At 44.7% G+C, this 18,338-nt stretch overlaps 1 protein-coding gene across 1 annotated transcript in view; it reads left to right on the top strand.

The window, feature by feature from the left end:
- The window catches only part of GABBR2 (gamma-aminobutyric acid type B receptor subunit 2), a 339,710-nt gene extending 327,655 nt beyond the window's left edge, over window positions 1-12,055 (top strand). The window contains exons 17-19 of the mRNA XM_080668601.1: window positions 1,974-2,103; window positions 4,755-4,872; window positions 9,501-12,055. Of these exons, the coding sequence (XP_080524727.1) occupies window positions 1,974-2,103; window positions 4,755-4,872; window positions 9,501-9,666 (414 nt within the window). The 3' untranslated portion in view covers window positions 9,667-12,055. The remainder of the gene's footprint in view (window positions 1-1,973; window positions 2,104-4,754; window positions 4,873-9,500) is intronic.
- The last annotated feature ends 6,283 nt before the right edge of the window (window positions 12,056-18,338 follow it).

Genomic DNA, 18,338 nt, shown 5'->3' with positions numbered 1-18,338 from the left:
TGACAGGAACTTTCACACTATACTTAGCCAGAGGGAGTCTGGGAAATATGGTCTGTAGCTAAGAGTCCCAAGGAAGAAGTGAAACGTAGGATTGTCAGATTAGATACAGGATGCCCAGTTAAATTTTAATTCAGACACATTTAATTAAAAAGGAAATTATAGGGTGTTTTTAAGTCATCATCATGTCGTATGGTATGATATGACAAGTAATATACAACAGATTGTAGAATAGAATGAATATTAATGCAATAATCTAAGTAGAAATACAAGTGTGTTTAATAGTATATATACACATAGATGTACAAAGTGGGAATCTCAGATAATATTTGATTCTTTACACTTTCCTCTGCATTGTTTGAATTTCTTATGATGAACTTGAATCATTTTTATAATGAGAATAAAATTTATCTTCATTTTGAAAAAGATTTTTTATTTAGACAAACAACCAGTCATAATTTTAGTGTAAGTATGTCCCACACAATATTTGGGATATACTTATTTTTAAAAATGATTCCTTATTATCTGGCATTCCAATGTGAGTATTCTGTATTTTCAGTTGCTAATCTGGCAGTCCCTGCTGTGGGGGCTCACAGTCGTCTGCCACAAGAGCCTGTACACAGCGGTCTGGGCACCTAAAGCTGGCTTTTACGGTGGGGCCGCCCTCCACTAGCCATGGGAGCAGCGTAGGAAAGGTTTCTGTCCCTCGACTTCCACACTCTAGCAACGAGGAGTTTACTCACTTTAGGAAACCCAAAACCCAAGCCACGGTCAAATACCCTAAGGTGCTGGGTTGTTTTCCCTGGACTTGAACTACAGTCTGGTTTCCTGGTGCTTCCACCTTTGGTCCTAGCCTTGCCATTTGAGTCACACAGAAAGGTATCTCTCGCCTTCTGCACATGAAAACTTAATAAATAATTTATGGCTGTGCTCTTGACCTCAGGACAGTACTTTACAGTTGATGTGGTCCCTCCCTTATATTGTAATAGGGTGCCCCTACCCTCCCAACTACGGTCCACTCCCCAGCACATTCCCCAGGGACTGAACTGCCCAGGGCTTGCATCTGATTCTTACATAAGCTGCAGGTGGCTGGGATCCTTCTGCTTAACTCCCCTGAAGGCACCTCTACTGATCTGATTCTCCACAACAGTGTGAGGCTCAGAGCTGGCCAGAGCTGCAGATCTGTTCCCCACACCAGTGGTCAGCAAACTGTGGCTCGCGAGCCACATGCGGCTCTTTGGCCCCTTGAGTGTGGCTCTTCCACAAAATACCACGTGCTGGTGCGCACGTACAGTGCGACTGAAACTTCGTGGCCCATGCGCAGAAGTCGGTTTTCTGCTCTCAAAAGAAATTTCAATCGTTGTACTGTTGATATTTGGCTCTGTTGACTAATGAGTTTGCCGACCACTGTCCCACACCAAGGACTCTGCTAGTATCAATAATAATAATTACAGTAATGATCTTATAGTAGCAGATTACTCTTATAAGTGGTAAGCACTGGTCTAAATTATTGTATTATCTCATTTAATCTTCATAAGAACCCTGTAAGGTAGATACTATTATTACACCCATTCTACAGATGGAAGAACTGAAACTCACTTCTCACCAGCCAGCACACAGCTAGTGAGGAACAGCTCTGGGCCTGCCTCTAGGCTTGTCCAGCTTCAGAGCCTGCATTATGATGTTCTCCCCTCCTCCCTGGGCTGCTCCATGAGGCACAAGGCTGCACTGGACACATCATTGCAAAGCCCAGGCCCCTCTCATCACAGCTCCTCCTGGAACAAGAGCTGGCAGGGCCGTCTGCATCTCTTCCCCAACATGCACCCGCCCCTCTGGCTCTCGGTGCCTCCCAGAATCAGCCCGAGGCCCAGCCCTGAGACCCTGTGAGCCGCTTCTTGGCTCTGCAGGCCTGGCTGCCAGGGCTGGGGCAGGGACTGGGCTAGAGCTCTGACTCAGCTGGAGCCTTTGTCTTCTAGCTTGATAAAGACTTGGAAGAGGTCACCATGCAACTGCAGGACACGCCAGAAAAGACCACCTACATTAAACAGAACCATTACCAAGAGCTCAACGACATCCTCAACCTGGGGAACTTCACCGAGAGCACAGGTAAGAGGAGGTGGAGTCCCTGGAACGTGCGGGCCTGGGTATCAAGATACCAGCCATCAACCTTCCGTTTTACAGATGAAGAAACCGAGGTCAGGGAGAGGCGGGCTGGTCTGAAGTCACACAGGCAGAGCTGGAGCACCTGAAGCCCACATCTCTGGCCACAGTTCAGTGTCCATCTAGAGCCCCACTCTGCTGGAGCTGGGGCTGGTGCTTCTCAGACCCTGGGGCTTCAGTTGCTCCTGTACACACATGGCCAGCATTCCCAGTGTTCTGATGGAGGCACATTGTTCTTAGCAAATAGATCACATGTACTCCTCCCAACAACATGTCTTAGTTTCCAATGTGCCACATCAATGTACAGGAAAGGAATCGTCAGTAGGATATGACATGACCCTCTCTCGCCCCAACCACCTGGGAAATGAAAGCTGAAGTAACACAAGCCATTTTGGTTTCAGCAAAATTTTAGATTCCAATGTAGGTAAGAATGTATGGAACTGAGAATTCTCCTGCAACTTTTTGGAAGCCATTCTGGCACTCTCCAACTGTTAGATGTGAAATCTCTCAACCTAGCAATTCCACTAGCGGGAGCCCGTCCTTGGAAATACTCCCATGGAGGCAAAGATATAGACACACACTGTTCACCACATTATTTTTAGGGGACAAAAACTGGAATTAACACAAATGGTCATTATTTGGGTAGTTTCATTAATTATGGTACAATCAAACAAGGCGCATAATACAGCTATTAAAAAGTGAGGTGGGCCCTAACCGGTTTGGCTCAGTGGATGGAGTGTTGGCCTGCGGACTGAAGTGTCCCAGGTTCGATTCTGGTAAAGGGCATGTACCTTAGTTGCAGGCACATACCCAGTAGGGAGTATGCAGGAGGCAGCTGACCGATGTTTCTCTCTCATCAATGTTTCTAACTCTCTATCTTTCTCCCTTCCTCTCTGTAAAAAATCAATAAAATATGTTTTAAAAAAAAAGTGACGTGGGCCCTGGCTGGTATGCTCAGTGGTTAGAGCATAGGCCTGGGCACTGAAGGGTTACAGGTTTGATTTTCAGTCAAGGGCATGTGCTTGATTGCAGGTTTGATCCCTGGCCCCAGTCAGAGTACATGCAGGAGGCAGCCTATCGATGTATCTCTCTCACATCGATGTCTCTCTCTCCCCTGCTTCCCTTCCCTTCCACTCTCTCTAAAAAAAAAAAAAAAAAAAAAAATCAATGGGAAAAAAAAATCCTCAGGTGAGGATTAACCAAAAAAAAGTAATCTATCTGTGCAGTTATGGCAAGATCTCCAAGTGAAAAGCAAGATGAAGACTAGCATTATGATATATATAAAATGCATGTGTATATAAGTGCATTTTTAAAATTATTTGGAAGAACAGACACCAAATAGTTAACAGTATCCACCTGTGTGGAAGGATGGGTGAGAAGGGAATCTTTTACATTTCATTTTATATACTTCTCTATTGTTTGCATTTTGTCACTAGCATATATTCATTTTTATTATAAAATTAATTTTTAAGTTAATGAAAAAATCTTGTTTCTTTTATTATTACATGAGTAATAAGTATTCTTATTATAAAATTAATATATAAAAATTATAATTAATTTTAATATATAATATAATTAATATATTATAAAAGCAGTATTATAAATTTATTGTATATTGATTGTTTAAAATGTTTAAATTGAGGTAACAAGGAAATTGAAAGAATAAAAATTATTTCTCGTAAAAGGTTGGCATTTCAAATTAGTAAGAGAATGAATTATTTAATAAATGTCATTGGGATAAAAATAATGTTAGATCCTTACACTTTACACAAAAATCCAAGAGGATAAAAGATTTAAATATTAAAGGTAAAACCATGAATATACTAAAAGAAAGTATAGAAGAATTTATTTTATAATCTCAGAGAAAGGAAAGACTTTTTAAGTTTGTTGCAAAACATAGAAACCACAAAAGAAAAGGTTGATAAATTCAACTACAAAAGAAAAAAAAATTTTATCCTAACCCAAGGATAAATTTTTATTGATTTGAGAGAGAAAAACATTGATGTGAAAGAGAAACATCGATGGGTTGTCTCCTATTCATGCCCTGACCGCACTCTGATCTTGAACTTGCAACCTAGGTATGTGTCCTGACCGGGAATCAAACCCACAACCTTTTGGAGTATGGAATGAAGTTCCAACCACCTGAGCCACCTGGCCAGGGCCAAAAGAAAATTTTTTCACACTGCAAAAGCCATCATAAGTAGTAAAATAATTAAACAACAAGTGAGCCAAAATATATTATAACTCAGGTAACAAGCTTATTTCCATATATATAAGGAGAAATTATATGTTGCCTACATTGGTTGACCTGATTTCACATCCCCACCCCCATTTTATTATTTTGTTCTTGGAGAAAAGGAGGGCAGGGGGCACACCATACACATCTCCAGCACGCCACTTCCATCCCTGGGTGGAGGCTTCTCCGCTCCCAGCCTTGGTCCCAGGAGAACTGCTGAAGAGACCATGGCTTGGAGAATGCAGAGGGATGCTGCACTCTTTTGCATCCTCTCTCCTGGGGCAACATCCTACAAATACTGCATTGTCAATTTTTAAAAATCAAGTTAATATCGCGTGTTGTGACGTTGTTTTGCCTTCAGATGGAGGAAAGGCCATTTTAAAAAATCACCTCGATCAAAATCCCCAGCTGCAATGGAACACAACAGAGCCGTCGAGAACATGCAAAGATCCTATAGAAGATATAAACTCCCCAGAACAGTAAGTACCTTCTCCTTGAGAATTGCTGCCAGAGTACATGACACCTGCAGAACAGTTTACAGTTTACCATGCACCATGTCTTCATGCCCATTATTTTATTTGAACTCCACAGCAATCCCATGGTGCAGGTCAGATGACAATGCTCATTGTACAGATGAGAAAACTAACATTCAAAAAAGGAGGTGGTGACTCGTCAAAGCTCATCCAGTTGCTATGTGCAGGAGATGGGATTTGAACTTGGGTCTGTCTAATATCAAATCTCATGTTCTCCACTGTAGCACATTGGCTTTATTATGTATAAAACTTAATCTTGCTAAATGCATTTATTTAACAACTAGAGGCCCGGTGCACGAAATTTGTGCATGGGAAGGGGGTCCCCTCAACTCAGCCTGCACTCTCTCCAATCTGGGACCCCTCAGGACCCCTGACTTCTAACTGCTCACCTGCCTGCCAGCCTGATCCCCCTAACTGCTCTCCCCTGCTGGCCTGATCCCCTAAGTACTCTCCCCTGACAGCCTGTTCTCCCTAACTGCTCTCCCCTCCCTACCTGATCGCCTCTAAGCTCCTCTGCCTTGGCCCTGCCAACATGGCTTTGTCGGGAAGGACGTCCGGAAGGAAATCTGGAAGGTCATCCGGAAGATGTTCAGTCTAATTAGCATATTACCCTTTTATTAGTATAGATGCCACCTTGTCCTAAAAATGCAGGTTGTTCCCAGGTTTTCCTATCGTGGTAGGGGATCCCGCAGTAGCATCCTGGGTTCTGACCAGGGCTTATACGCTTGTGCTTTATCTCAGCAGATGCGATTCCTAATAGAAGACTCTTGGATGTACCTTGAACATTTCTATCGAATTTGCCAAATTATCCTCCAAAAATATTGAACCACTTTAAACTCCCACCAGCAACCATGTGTGTGCCCTCCATGCCACTTTGATGCCAATATCATTGATTTCTCCCTAGAAGCTTCCCTCCCGTCAGCCGGGATTGCTTGGTACTTGAGCCAACCTCATTGTTCAGCTGGGGCCTTGATTTCCCGAGATAGAATTATGGAGGAGGAAAAATAGTTTTCCTCTACCTTTCTGAGTTCTTAGTGGAGGCCCTTGTAATGAAAGACAAATCACCAAGAGAAAAACAAAAGTTCATTAACATGTGTGCCTCGTGTATATGTGGGAGATCCCAGGGGAAAATGAGTAACTCCTCAAGGTGGCTTAGAATGCAGATTTAAATACCTTCTTCCTAGGGAAAGGGGACAGGAGATGTAGGCCTCTTAGAGGAGAGTAAATGATTTTTAGGAAAGATGAATGGAGGTGGGGGAAATAGTTTGTAACAAAGTTTGGGTGTGATGTCAACTTCTACTCTCCTGTCCTGTGACAGGAGTCAGTCTTCTCTGCCTGATGAAACTTCTCCCGTGAAGGGGACCCATGACATTTGAGCTCCTTTTGGGGGGTCCAATTTTAGGCAGATCAGGAGACTTCAGTGAAAGCCTCTGCATGCATTTGCTGTTTTTCAAGCATCTGCAGGTCAAGATCATCAATATAACAACACAGCATATGCTGGGGTGGCATGTTCTCTGACCTTCAGAATAAACCCAACAAAAGCTTGTTTCCTCTCTTAGATGATTTGCCACAGTAGCATTATTCCCTGGAGACGGTATTCTGACCAGACCTTCCTGGGAGTGGTCATAACATACCCTGTGTTTGTAGAAAGGTGTGGGCCCCATCACTAAATAAACCAGGGGCAGTTTTCTCATCTTGTGGAAAGGGAGCTAAAGTTATGATAGTTTATCTCCCTTTCCACAGGTTTCTTGCGGGTTTGTGTCTCCGCTGCCCTCCCCCACCCCCCATCAGCCTCAGCACCACAGTGGTGGGCCTTGGGGTTGCTGGGTGCTGGCCTCCCTGAGGGGTTGTGTCCAGATCTGGCCCCCTGCAGCCCCAGCGCCACCATGGTGGGGCTTGGGGCTGCAAGGTGCCGAACTCCCTGTGGGTTTGTGTCCCTGATCCGGCCCCCCGCAACCCCAGTACCGCCATGGTGGGGCTTGGGGCTGTGGAGTGCCAGCTTCCCTGCGGGTTTGTGTCCCCGATCCGGCCCCCGCAGCCCCAGCGCTGCCATGGCGGGGCTTGGGGCTGTGGAGTGCCAGCTTCCCTGCGGGTTTGTGTCCCCATCCGGCCCCCCGCAGCCCCAGTACTGCCATGGCGGGGCTTGGAGCTGCTGGATGCCACTGCCTGGCCGCTATGGGCGTGGCCATCTTTGTTGGGTAATTTGCATACTCACTCCTATTGGCTGGTAGCGTAACTGAGTGATGGTTAATTTGCATCTTACTCTTTTATTAGATAGGATGATTTACTGAGACCTACTATGTGTCAAACACAGCAGTAAAGAAAACAGACAAAAATCCCTCCCTTCATGGAGCTACCAGTCTATTTTTAAGACAATTACTTAATTTAAAAAGCAAAACTTAGTATGTTAAATGGTGGGTGCTTGGAGAAAAATAAAGCAGGGAAGAGGGTTAGAAGTATAGTTTTACATAGGGTGGTCAGAGAAAACTCATGAGAAGGAAACTTCTAAGCAAAGACCTGGACATCTCAGTTCGCTTTGTTCCCACTGGTAGTTTTTCGTTCTTCCCAGTTCACAACAGATTGGAAGCAGAGATTAGAAATGTCAACCCTGTAAGTTGGCTCCTGGGAAGTGACAAGCAGTGAGACCCAGCAAAAGCAGCTGAATCACCAACTGCCTTGCCATTTGGGGCCATTCAGTGTTAGAGCTAATAGCTCTCCAACCAATTAGCTCCAAGGCTCACTGGCTTACAGTCAGAACAATTAGTGATGGTTGCATGGCATGCGTCAGCGATTTACGTACACTAGAATGTCAGCACCATGACAGTAAGATATGGGTCCTTCATATGTCCCTTGGACTGAACACAGGTTCAAGTGCCAAGTAGGTTCTTGGCAAGTGTCTGTTGAATGAATGAAAATGTAAACAGGATCCCACCAGACAGTAGAATTCTGTGGCTCTGACAACCAGACAGATGCCCACCTTGCCCAGGTAGATGGTCCTTCCCCAGGTCAGAGTTTATTCTTCAGCTCCCTTGTTCTGGACTCTTTTCCAACACCATCTTGCCTTAAGGAATTGATCATAGTTAATGTTACAAAGGTTCGACTTCAATTTCAAAATGAGATCTCCAACACCCTTATCTCGTGAACATCTGCAAAGTATCTCTTGGGAGAAGCCCTTTTGGCCAACAGGTCCTTATAAGGAGTGGGGGCAGCCCGCCCTGCAAATGTGTCCCCATCCATCTCAGATCCCGACCAATGCCCTACCTACAGTCCAGAGCACAACCTGTTCATTGAGGCAGCCACTGTGATTGGCCTCCTCCACAAAACTGTGGTTTCACAGAAGCATAAGTCCCACCTTGTTTGTTTCTGTGAGCAAGTTACATAAACTCATCTTTATAACGGGAATACTGCCTTTGCCTTCTGGGTTTTCGTGGAGATCTGGAGTTTCGTCCCACCTGCATGGCCAGGCAATGGGGACACAGCAGGCCTAAGAATACAGGGAATGCAGCTTCCCAGCTGCCGTGGAGAAGTGCACAAAGCGCAGCTGAGCAAAGCAGGGGCAATGGCCTGCGCACATTCCCCCAAAGCAGCTTTTCCAACAACTAAGGTGACTTCCTGACCTGCCAGTCATGTGAAGACTGATGAGAAGGTGAGCATGGAGGTGTGGCAGTAGAAGGGAGTTGGAAGGCAGTTCCGTTTCCAGTCTGCTCCTCCATCGGTCAAGCAAACCCTCCCCAGCTCCAGCTCTGGTATTTCCGACTGCATTTCAGAAGTTTCCAAGGGCTCTGAGGGCTCAGAGGAGGAATGGGCTCATCCTCTGGGGGAATTAGCACAAAGGTGACATTTGAACTGGATCTTGTAGGAAAAGAGCTCATCAGATGGGAAGTAGAACAAGGTTCCCCAGGCTGGGGAAACAGCCTATGCAAAGGCATGGAGAGTGGCCATGAGCAGTGTTTTAGGGGAAACTAGCTGCCAGAGGGTAGAGTTTACAGAGAGTAGGGGGTAGAAGATCCAACTGGAGAATCTGACAAGAGACAGATCTTAGAGGGCCCTGAGTGTCCCATCTCAGTGTTGAAAAAATAATGCTAGTCACCAAAGACCAGGAAGGAACCTTCTGGAATTGGCCCAGCAAGAAGGGCTGAGTTCCTGGACGAGGCAGGGTGGCAGAGCCAGTGGGGAAGGATGGGTCAGCTGAGAAGGCTTTCCGGGATGAAACCCAAAGCCACGTCCATGTGGAGGCCTGCAAGAGTAGACAATGAGAGCTGTCTGTGTTTGCAGAAAGCCCTGTTGAAAGGGCAAAGCCTTATTCTTAGGAATCACCAGAAGCTCAAGGAGCACCCTCCTTGCTTACTGTCTCCCTGGTTATTGCCAGGGCGGTACAGGTAGGCCTGCATTAAATACTGCTAGACGGGTGAATGGTTAGATGATCTTGAATTCAGAGAATTCAGAGAAAACTGTGCTACTACCATCAGCCTCTTAGCCAAAGTAAGTCCAAGTCCTTTCTGGTGAGCAGCCAGATAGCCTCCCTTAACACTCCTCCCTCTCTCTCTCTCTCTCTCTCTCTCTCCCTGCCACAGCATCCAGCGCCGGCTGTCCCTCCAGCTCCCCATCCTCCACCACGCCTACCTCCCATCCATTGGAGGTGTGGACGCCAGCTGTGTCAGCCCCTGCGTCAGCCCCACCGCCAGCCCCCGCCACAGACATGTGCCACCCTCCTTCCGAGTTATGGTCTCGGGCCTGTGAGGGTGGTAGGCCTGGGGCTGGGCCTCCCCCATGACAGAACCACACAGAGCAGAGGCGTCTGCTACAGGAACACTGTCGGATCTGGCTGCGGAGAAGCTGGGCGCCATGCTGGCCTTGCAGGACTCTTGGATGGCACTCAGGTGGACAGGATGGGGCGCACTTGGCACCTGACCACGCGCCTTATTTGTGAAGTGTTTATTCTTTCACAAAGAAGAGGGATGGAAATGACTTCTTCCTTAATGTCTGCAAACAGGAGGAACTGAAATATTTGAAACTTTGAGAGAAAAAAACCTAGACAAGGAAAGAGTCACTAGAACTCCAGCTAGAAGACGCTGCACAGCCTTGGGAAGAGGAAGGGCTGCTGGAGAAACGGCCTTTGCCTCTGCACACCCATTGCTGGCTGCAGACCCCAGGCCAGCCCTTCTCCCCTCTGGGAACGGAGGTGGGAAGGACAGTCAGGCCCCCAGCTGCCAGTCCAGCCAACCAGCCTTCCTGGAGCAGGAAGCCCGCAGGAAGGGCAGCCAGGCACAGCTCTGCAGCAGGTGGCCCAGGGCTGGGGTGCGGGCGCAGGCTGGCTCACATGCCTCCTGGTGGGACCTTAACTCTCTGATAAATGCCACACATTAACACAATTAACACCCGTTCTGAACCGTGGGGATTTAGGGCACGTCACTGCAGACATGCTCTGCAGCATTCACCGACAGTCGGTCATGCACCCACCTCATTGGCCATGTCCTTGTGTTTGTATCAGGTGTTCCTGGTAATAAGGGGAGCCACCTGAGCTAATCATGGGATGCCTACTCCCAGCATACACAAAACAGAAAGATTGTGCACTTTAACCTCTCTCATCAGGGCCCAAGGGCTTGCTGGGTTGTTGCTGTTATTGTTTTTTCCCAATGACTTTGTTTCTGACCAAAGTGAATCATGGGCATTCTTCTAGAAGACATCGCTGTACTCATAGGGGAAGGAGTTGCTGGCTGAGGGCTTCTCTCAGCTTCACAAGGCATCCTTCACTCCAGGCAAACTGGTGAGCTGTGCCCATGGGGGTCACAGGGGTGAGCAGTCAGCACATTGTCACTCTTTCCTTGTAGTTGAACCCCAAAGAGCACCGCCTGAGAGTAAGACACACCTGGGTTCAAGTCTTTACTCCACTGCTGACTCCCTCCATGATCCTGGGCAGGCCACTAGTGTCTCTCTGAGCCTCAGTCTCCCCTCTCTAACAAGGTGGGGTTGAAATAATACCCATCCTGCCTATCTCACTTGATCTCATGCAGGAAAGCTTCATACCAAACAGTGAAGCGGCCTGATCCATGAGGTATCAGGATGACCGTGACCTTCAGCCCTCACAACAGCCAGGGGAGTGGCCCAGAGAAGCTCCCAACACAGCCCTCTACCAGGATCAGCTGGCAGAAGAGAGGCTCCCTATGACTTTTGTGACCTTCCTAGACAGGTTCATTCTTTGCTGAAGAAAGGCCTGAAGGACAACGTCCAGGACATCTGCACAACGGAGCAGTCGCTCACTCCCTAAAGAAACCTAATGGCAGCTTCCACAGGCAGGCAATAATCTCCTCCCAGACCACTGAAGTCAGGAATATGCTGCTGTCACCACCAGGCTTTGACAAAAGGGCCCACGGGAATCTTACCATCGCCAACATTTCAGAACACCCTATTTCACGTAGTGTAGCTTTCCTCTCCCCTCCCCCAGAGAGGTTATGGAGGTACTGTAGCTTTTAGGGGAAAAAATGTTAACACATCACAGGTCAAGTTGAAGTCATTGTCTGTTTAGGCACTAAAAACCGGTGTTGTCACTCACTGTGTATTACAGTATTTACTTGCTTTCTTGATTTCACCAAAATCAGATTTAATTTAAAGGGTCACATTAATTTTTCAAAGAGAAAGAGACAATTCATTGTACATAATGTATACACACAAAAAATACCTGTAGAAATATTATTCCAGCATAGCAGGGGGAAAAAGAAACAAAAAGTATTGGACAGTCAGAGGTGAGTGTGTGCGTCTGTACCCCATTGTGACTCCTGAACGTGCACAGTCTTCTAGGTTAACCCACAAAGTACATTCTCTGTCTTAATGATACTGTAGGTTCACCCATTTTTTAAAATTTCCCTGCAAATAACAAGACCCACAGAAGTGACTCTAGCTATTTAACGGTCTGTTCTTTTATACGCAGCAAACACACCGCACATTTCCGAAAAGGCTTCATTCAGCCTGAGGTGTTTTCCAATGATGTTAGTGCACAAACGCTTTAAATTAGACTGGAACTGCCAGAATCAAATGTACATGAGGAATTTCTCGTCCCCCTATTGCATGGTATCAATTTTTAATAAATTGTTGCAAATTTGTTTTTATGAATAAAAGGGAAAAAACTGTCGTCTGTAATGCCTACTCTCAAGCCCAAAATGCAGGTCATTTCAGGCCATATTCCTCTGCTCAGAAACTCAAGGGGCGGTTCTGGGGTTGCCTGCTCAGCATTGTTCCTGCCTTCAGAAGCTGCCCTCCCTGCCTTCTGCTGACAGCACAGCCCTGTTACCATTTGGCACAGCTTCTGGCCACAGGTGATGGATCTAAAGTGGGAACCTGACCTGAGCTGGGCCAGGTAGTCCCTTCCCCAGGACTCCTCCATGTAAAACAATGCAGTCAGCCACAGAACAGAAAAATGAAGCCGATCAAGGACAGCTGTTCCTGAAGACCAGCAGCACCCTGAGCCTTCCCTGCTGGGGGGTGCAGGCCTTCCTTGGAATCTCCGCTCCTCCAATAAATCACCCTTTTTGTCAGGGTTGGTTCAAGTTCAGATCTCATTACTTGCAACCAAAAGGTTCCTAACTAATCCAGAAACCTTACTTCCCCCGCCCCCCCAGCCCTGACTCCCCGTCCAGACCATGACAGCCTGTGAGATTTGGCCCCTGCTCCTTTCCAGCCTCATTACCCACCTCCTCTAATCGGACAATAGCATGCTTCTTAGGTAGCATGCTTGTTAGGGAAAATATCTTGACTCACCATGGGGCCGGGAGAGAGATTCTGGAAACAAGGCTAAAGAGAGACAGGGCAAAAAGATTAGAAATTAAGGAGTGGAAGGAGAGAGAGAGGTGAGAGAGGAGGGAAGCCAAGTTCAAGTACCATGGCAAAGTGGCCAAAAGACCTTTAAGAACAGAGATGTCAAACATTTGATTTTAAGTCATTTGTGTTGCTGTGAGGTAAACCCTCTCCTTCATTCACTTCACCCCCTCCTGCAGAATGTCCCTAAAAACTTTCAGGAACCTTTACTATACAAGCAAACGTCTTGTGGGTTTGGGTGGAAATGAAAGAAAGAGACAAATACTTTTTGGATTTAGGTGGAGGCCCAAGTGGGGATGGAAGAAGTAAACCGCAGGATGCAGAGGGAAAATACACTCCCTGCACAAGCAGGAAAGTGGAGCCGCAGGTGATCATGAGCACGTCAGCTCCCAGAAATTCACAGGAGAAATTCACAGGAGCATCGGAAAGGCGCAAGAATGCGAAGTGTGGCGTATCCCCTCTAGATCTCACTGGGCCTGATCACCCTTGCTGACATCTAGGTTATATAAGTAACAGGAAACATTTTATCCTGTAGAACCATATATCTCAAAGATCCTAAACGCAAAGGTAGAAATCCTAGAAAGCAAGACCAGTAACACCATGCTCACCTATCTCACAAAATAAACTCCTTGCTCACAGCTTTGGAATGAGTGAAATTGGAGAAGCTGCCCGCCTGCAGAGCTATTAGCTTGGCCGTCTTTGCTCTCAAGGTCATGGCTGCTCTCTTGCTCTGGTCAACCAGCCTGTTACTGGAGAGTTCTGGCACATGGGGAGTTAGGGCTCTGAGCCAAGAGGAAATACATTTGCTTTTTCTCCATCTGAATCCCAATGGAAAAGACCCAGGGCAGTGTTCCTCAAACTTGGAAATTGTAGAGACACCTTTTAAGACATGGTGTTGACTTCAATTGTTTTTATAAAGAAAATTACCTAAATATGTTCAAACTAGATATAAACACATGCTTAAATCCTTCATGTAAAAGCCAAATAAATTTATAAATCAAATGCAAACAAAATGACAAAACCAATTTAAAAAAACATATTAACAACACTGATTTAATGGGACAAATAAGCTTTTGCTGAAAAATAAATTGCAGCTCGCTGTGCGAGCGTAGCACCAACTGCTCCCGGGCACATTCCTTTGAATTCAGCCTGCCTGGTGTGATGACTCAATTATCAAACTGCTTTTCTTTATTTAAACTACTGTGACAACTTCATTTATTCAGCAGGACATGATGTCACGTGGCCTTCACTCAGCTCTAACACATCACTTCTCTATTCAATCCACCTTTGCTTTTTTCTCATGAGCCTTTGACAGTCAAGGGGCCCCCCAGATAACACACACAAATCAAACAGTGATTGAGTGCTGATGCTCATTAAACGCTAGGCTTAGTGCTTTGCAGGCATAATCTCATTTAGATCTCACAGGGACTCTAGAGCAGGGACAATCATTGCTGCCCTTTTGCAACTAGACACCGGCACGGAAGGTGAGTGCCGTCCTGGGTCACACAGCTGGAATGGTAGAGAAGGAATTTGATGCTAGAGCTCACCCTCTTACACTTCCTTACACTGCCTCATCAGAAGTAGCTGGATTCAGGTCACCCAGAATATGCCTATTTAATTTATTTTAGATTACCTTAAAATGAAAAAACAATTTTTTTAATGTCTAGATTTGCACGCCTCTGAAATTCACCTGTGGAGTAGACTGAGGCTATGAACCCCAGTCTGGGCACCTCTGGCCCAGAAAACGTGAGAGGGGGAAACCCTTACTGCACCGAAGCCCAGGCAAGCCAACAACATGGAAGAAGCAGAAACAAAGCTCTGCCCAAGTTGCTCATCGCCCATATCCCCCCTGACCACTGCATCTGAAGCATTCAAGCCTCCAAGATCTGACAGAAGGATTCTGCCCGCATCCAAAGGCAAGATAGAAGATGCTCACCCTTCTGGGGGAAATGCCAACCCTGGATATGATATTCATTGCTTAGAAATGACCAGGCTGGCAAATGCTATCAACAGTAGGTCAGAAAAAAAATATGATGTAGTATATTCACAGAGTGGAATATTATACAGCAGTGAGAATGGAAAAAACTACAACTACATGTGACAATATTAATGAATCTTAAAAAAAACAAACATGCAGAGTGAAAGAAGCCAGACATAAAAGAGGATGTATTGTAAGATTCCTTAATAAGTTTAAAAAGAAGCAAAACTAATTTTTAGACATCAGAATAGTGGTTACCCCGGGTGGGGAAGGTGGTGTGAGGAGGGCTTCTGGGTGCTAGTAATGTTCTGGTTCTTGATCTGAGCAGTGTTTACAGGCCTGTGTTCACTACATAAAAATTCTTTGAGCCCTAGCTTATTTGGCTCAGTGGCTAGAGCATCAGTCTGAGGACCAAAAGGTCCAAGGTTCATTTCTGGTCCAGGGCCTGTATCTTGGTTGCAGGCTACTCCCTGGCCTGGTTCCTGGTCAGGGCTCATGCAGGAGGCAACCAGTCAATGGGTTTCTCTCACATTAATGTTTCTCTCTGTCTTTCCCTCTCTCCTCCACTCTCCCTAAATATCAATGGAAAATTATCCTTGGATGAGGATTAACAACAGAAAATATTTCTTTGAGCTGTACACTTACGATATGTGCTTATATGTGTATAGTAACACATATACATATAGTCACACATATGTATATTTTATATATTATACTAGTGGCCCAGTGCACAGACTCGTGCACATTGAAAAGAAATTAATTAGAAAGTGGCCAGTGGGGTGGGACTGGGCAAGATGGGGCCGGACATGCCCTAGAGCCAACCTCCGGCAGTCCCTCCCCGGCCAGCTGCACCTGGGGCAGCGCTGTGGCTCGAAGGGCATCTGCGGTCACTGCAGCTCGGCAGTAAACCAGATTCGGGGCCAACAGTGCCCCAACAACAACATAACCCATGGCCGAAGATGGAATCGCACAGCCCCGCGAGGAATCGGGCTCATTCCTCTCTGGTTCTGGGGTGCGTCACCTGAGAACCGCTGCTGCCAAGTCACAGCAGCTCAGCAGCTCCTGCATTGAGCATCTGCCCTCTGGTGGTCAATGCGCATCATACCTACTGGCCAGTCAAATGGTCGGACGGTCGGACGGTCGGACGGTCACTTAGCCTTTTATATATAGATACACATATAAAAATATAAATATGTATATGTTACATATACATATTTCTATAAAAATCATACATGTATATAAAGAAATCACACATCATTTAGTATATACCTCAATAAAATATGCCTTTTCCTGGACAGTAAAAAAAAAAATCCATCAGAGTCTATGAAGATTCTGCAGCATAAAGACAAATAGCACACAGCAAGCTGAGACTGAACATACTTTGGGAAAAGATTTTCTGCAGGAAACAGAAGTAAATGCCAAATCTTAGTCTCAGGAAAAATTAGTAAAACCTCATTTCCATGAGACAAAAGATTTTATAGATAAATTGATGAGACAATGGGCTGAAAAGAAAAAAAGAAAAGGTAGGGAAGAAAGGAGGGAGGAGGGATGGAGGGAAAATTCTAGGATGGAGGTAGTGTCAAATTTAACTCCTTCCCTCTCCCAGTTTCTTGCTGCAAATAACCTCTCCACCCCAATAGGGGAGGATCCTCATACCATCTTCCCCACTACCCATCCCCACCAAGGGTAACTATATGCCAAGCATGTTTTATAGTGTTTATAGAATCTTGAATAAAAATAAGAGAGTTTAGAAAATGATCTGGTACAAATAAATGTTGGGAGGTCCCTACCAGCTCGAAGACCCTAGGATTCCTAGAACTCACGCTAATCCTAGTAGCTAACACTTGCCAAATACTTTCTATGGGCCAGACACTGTGTAAGCACTTTATGTGGTTTATCTCACATAATCATGTAGTAACACTACCTGGTAGGTACTATAATTATCCTGTCATACAGATGAAGAAACTCAGGCAGAGAGGCTAAGTAACTATGTCCAAGGTCAGACATCTGTGATTATAGAGCCAGAATTCAAATACAGACAGTCTAACTCTGGAGACACTAGAGAAGAAGTGATGAAGGTACCACCAAGATTTGATATTTAATTTCCCATGAGAATTTTCTCTCCCCATCAATTAAATGACACTCCTGCATTTCTTAGCAAGTATACCAAGAACATAAAACTTGGAAATCTAGTTTTTTTTTTATTTCTCTGGCTTATATACTTGTGAAAATTAAACTAAAAATATTCTCTCATGTTATTTGATTCTTTAAAATAAAATAAAAAATTTAAAAGCAAGTTTCCCTGGAACTAAAGTTCCTTTTGTATAATCTGGTTTACATTCAGAATTTGAAATGGGATATAAAATAGAACAGTCTTCAATATCTGAAATGTCAGGTCATTTCTTTCAAGATTCTATAACTACTAGTAAGTGCTGTAAAACATGTGCTTCATGTGTAGAACTGAATTTCCATGAGGCTCATTCATGCAAAATTGGGCTGATGGAGTAGACATTTGTTACAGTGATCCTGCCAAGTAGCTGACCTTGAGTGTCATATTAAATTGCAAAATTAAACGTTGTTTATCTGTTTGCCTGATTTAATATTTTATAGGAAAACTGCCAATGAGAACCGTGTTTGCAAATGGCTTGTCAGTTTAAATGAACCTAATCCCTTTAAACATTATCTATTTGAAAATCATGTGTCAAATAAACATGAATCCTTGGGTTTTATCAATTGAAAATGATACTACTCAAAAATAGGTATGTTAGAAAGTATATCATGATGTTTTGTTCACCAGAAAGCTAAAATTTTTAAACATATTTTCAATAAGACTGTACTCTTTCCTTTATAAGAGAACTAAAACTATCCCATAGAAAGAGAAGAAAAAAATCGACATGGAAAACACGCCCAAATAACTTAAAATATAATGTTCATTAGTGCATGTAATAAACCCTTATTGAACATGAAGAAACACATGCTTTTGTTGATAATCTGTTTCTCTTGCCTTCACTAAATAAGTGGGTTGAAGGTCTATGTAAAATACGTTGTTTTTAAGGATGTCAGATTATTAACCTGCCTGTTTGGGTTATGTTGTGGGAGGGTTATTCCTGAGTGCCTCTTTCAAGCCCTTTGACAAAAAAGCTTGGGAACACCTAATGCAGACAAGGGCAGTACACCACAAAGGCCACAAGGTGTCACTTCGGGACAACCTCTTGCTCTGCAGCTAACAATATCCTCCAAGGAGGAGGTGAGGGATATTGACTATATTTTGATGTAATTACCGGAAGTGTATCCATTAGGATATACAGCAATTAATGCATTTAGATCAACAGGAGTTCCTCTCTAATGTCCCTAAAACTCAAATAGTACACATCATCTTTCCAACCTTACTGTCATAAACATACTATTTTTAGTTAAGTAAGTTTTGCGAAAGTTTTGTGGCCTGTTTTTCCAACCTAATATTTTCCGTAGAAGTCCATATCCTTCTGCAAAAAGTACCCAATCAGTTACTTAACCAATTTCGTATTTTGGGTCATTTATATCCCTTCCAGTTTTTTAAAAAATATATTTCATTGAATTTTTTTAGAGAGAGGAAGGGAGAGGGCTAGAGAGTTAGAAACAT

This window comes from Plecotus auritus (genome assembly GCF_963455305.1).
Source record: "Plecotus auritus genome assembly, chromosome: 5".
NCBI classification, from domain to species: Eukaryota; Metazoa; Chordata; class Mammalia; order Chiroptera; family Vespertilionidae; genus Plecotus; species Plecotus auritus.
The sequence above is the reverse complement of the archived record's forward strand: the minus strand, read 5'-3'. Positions and strand labels throughout refer to the sequence as shown.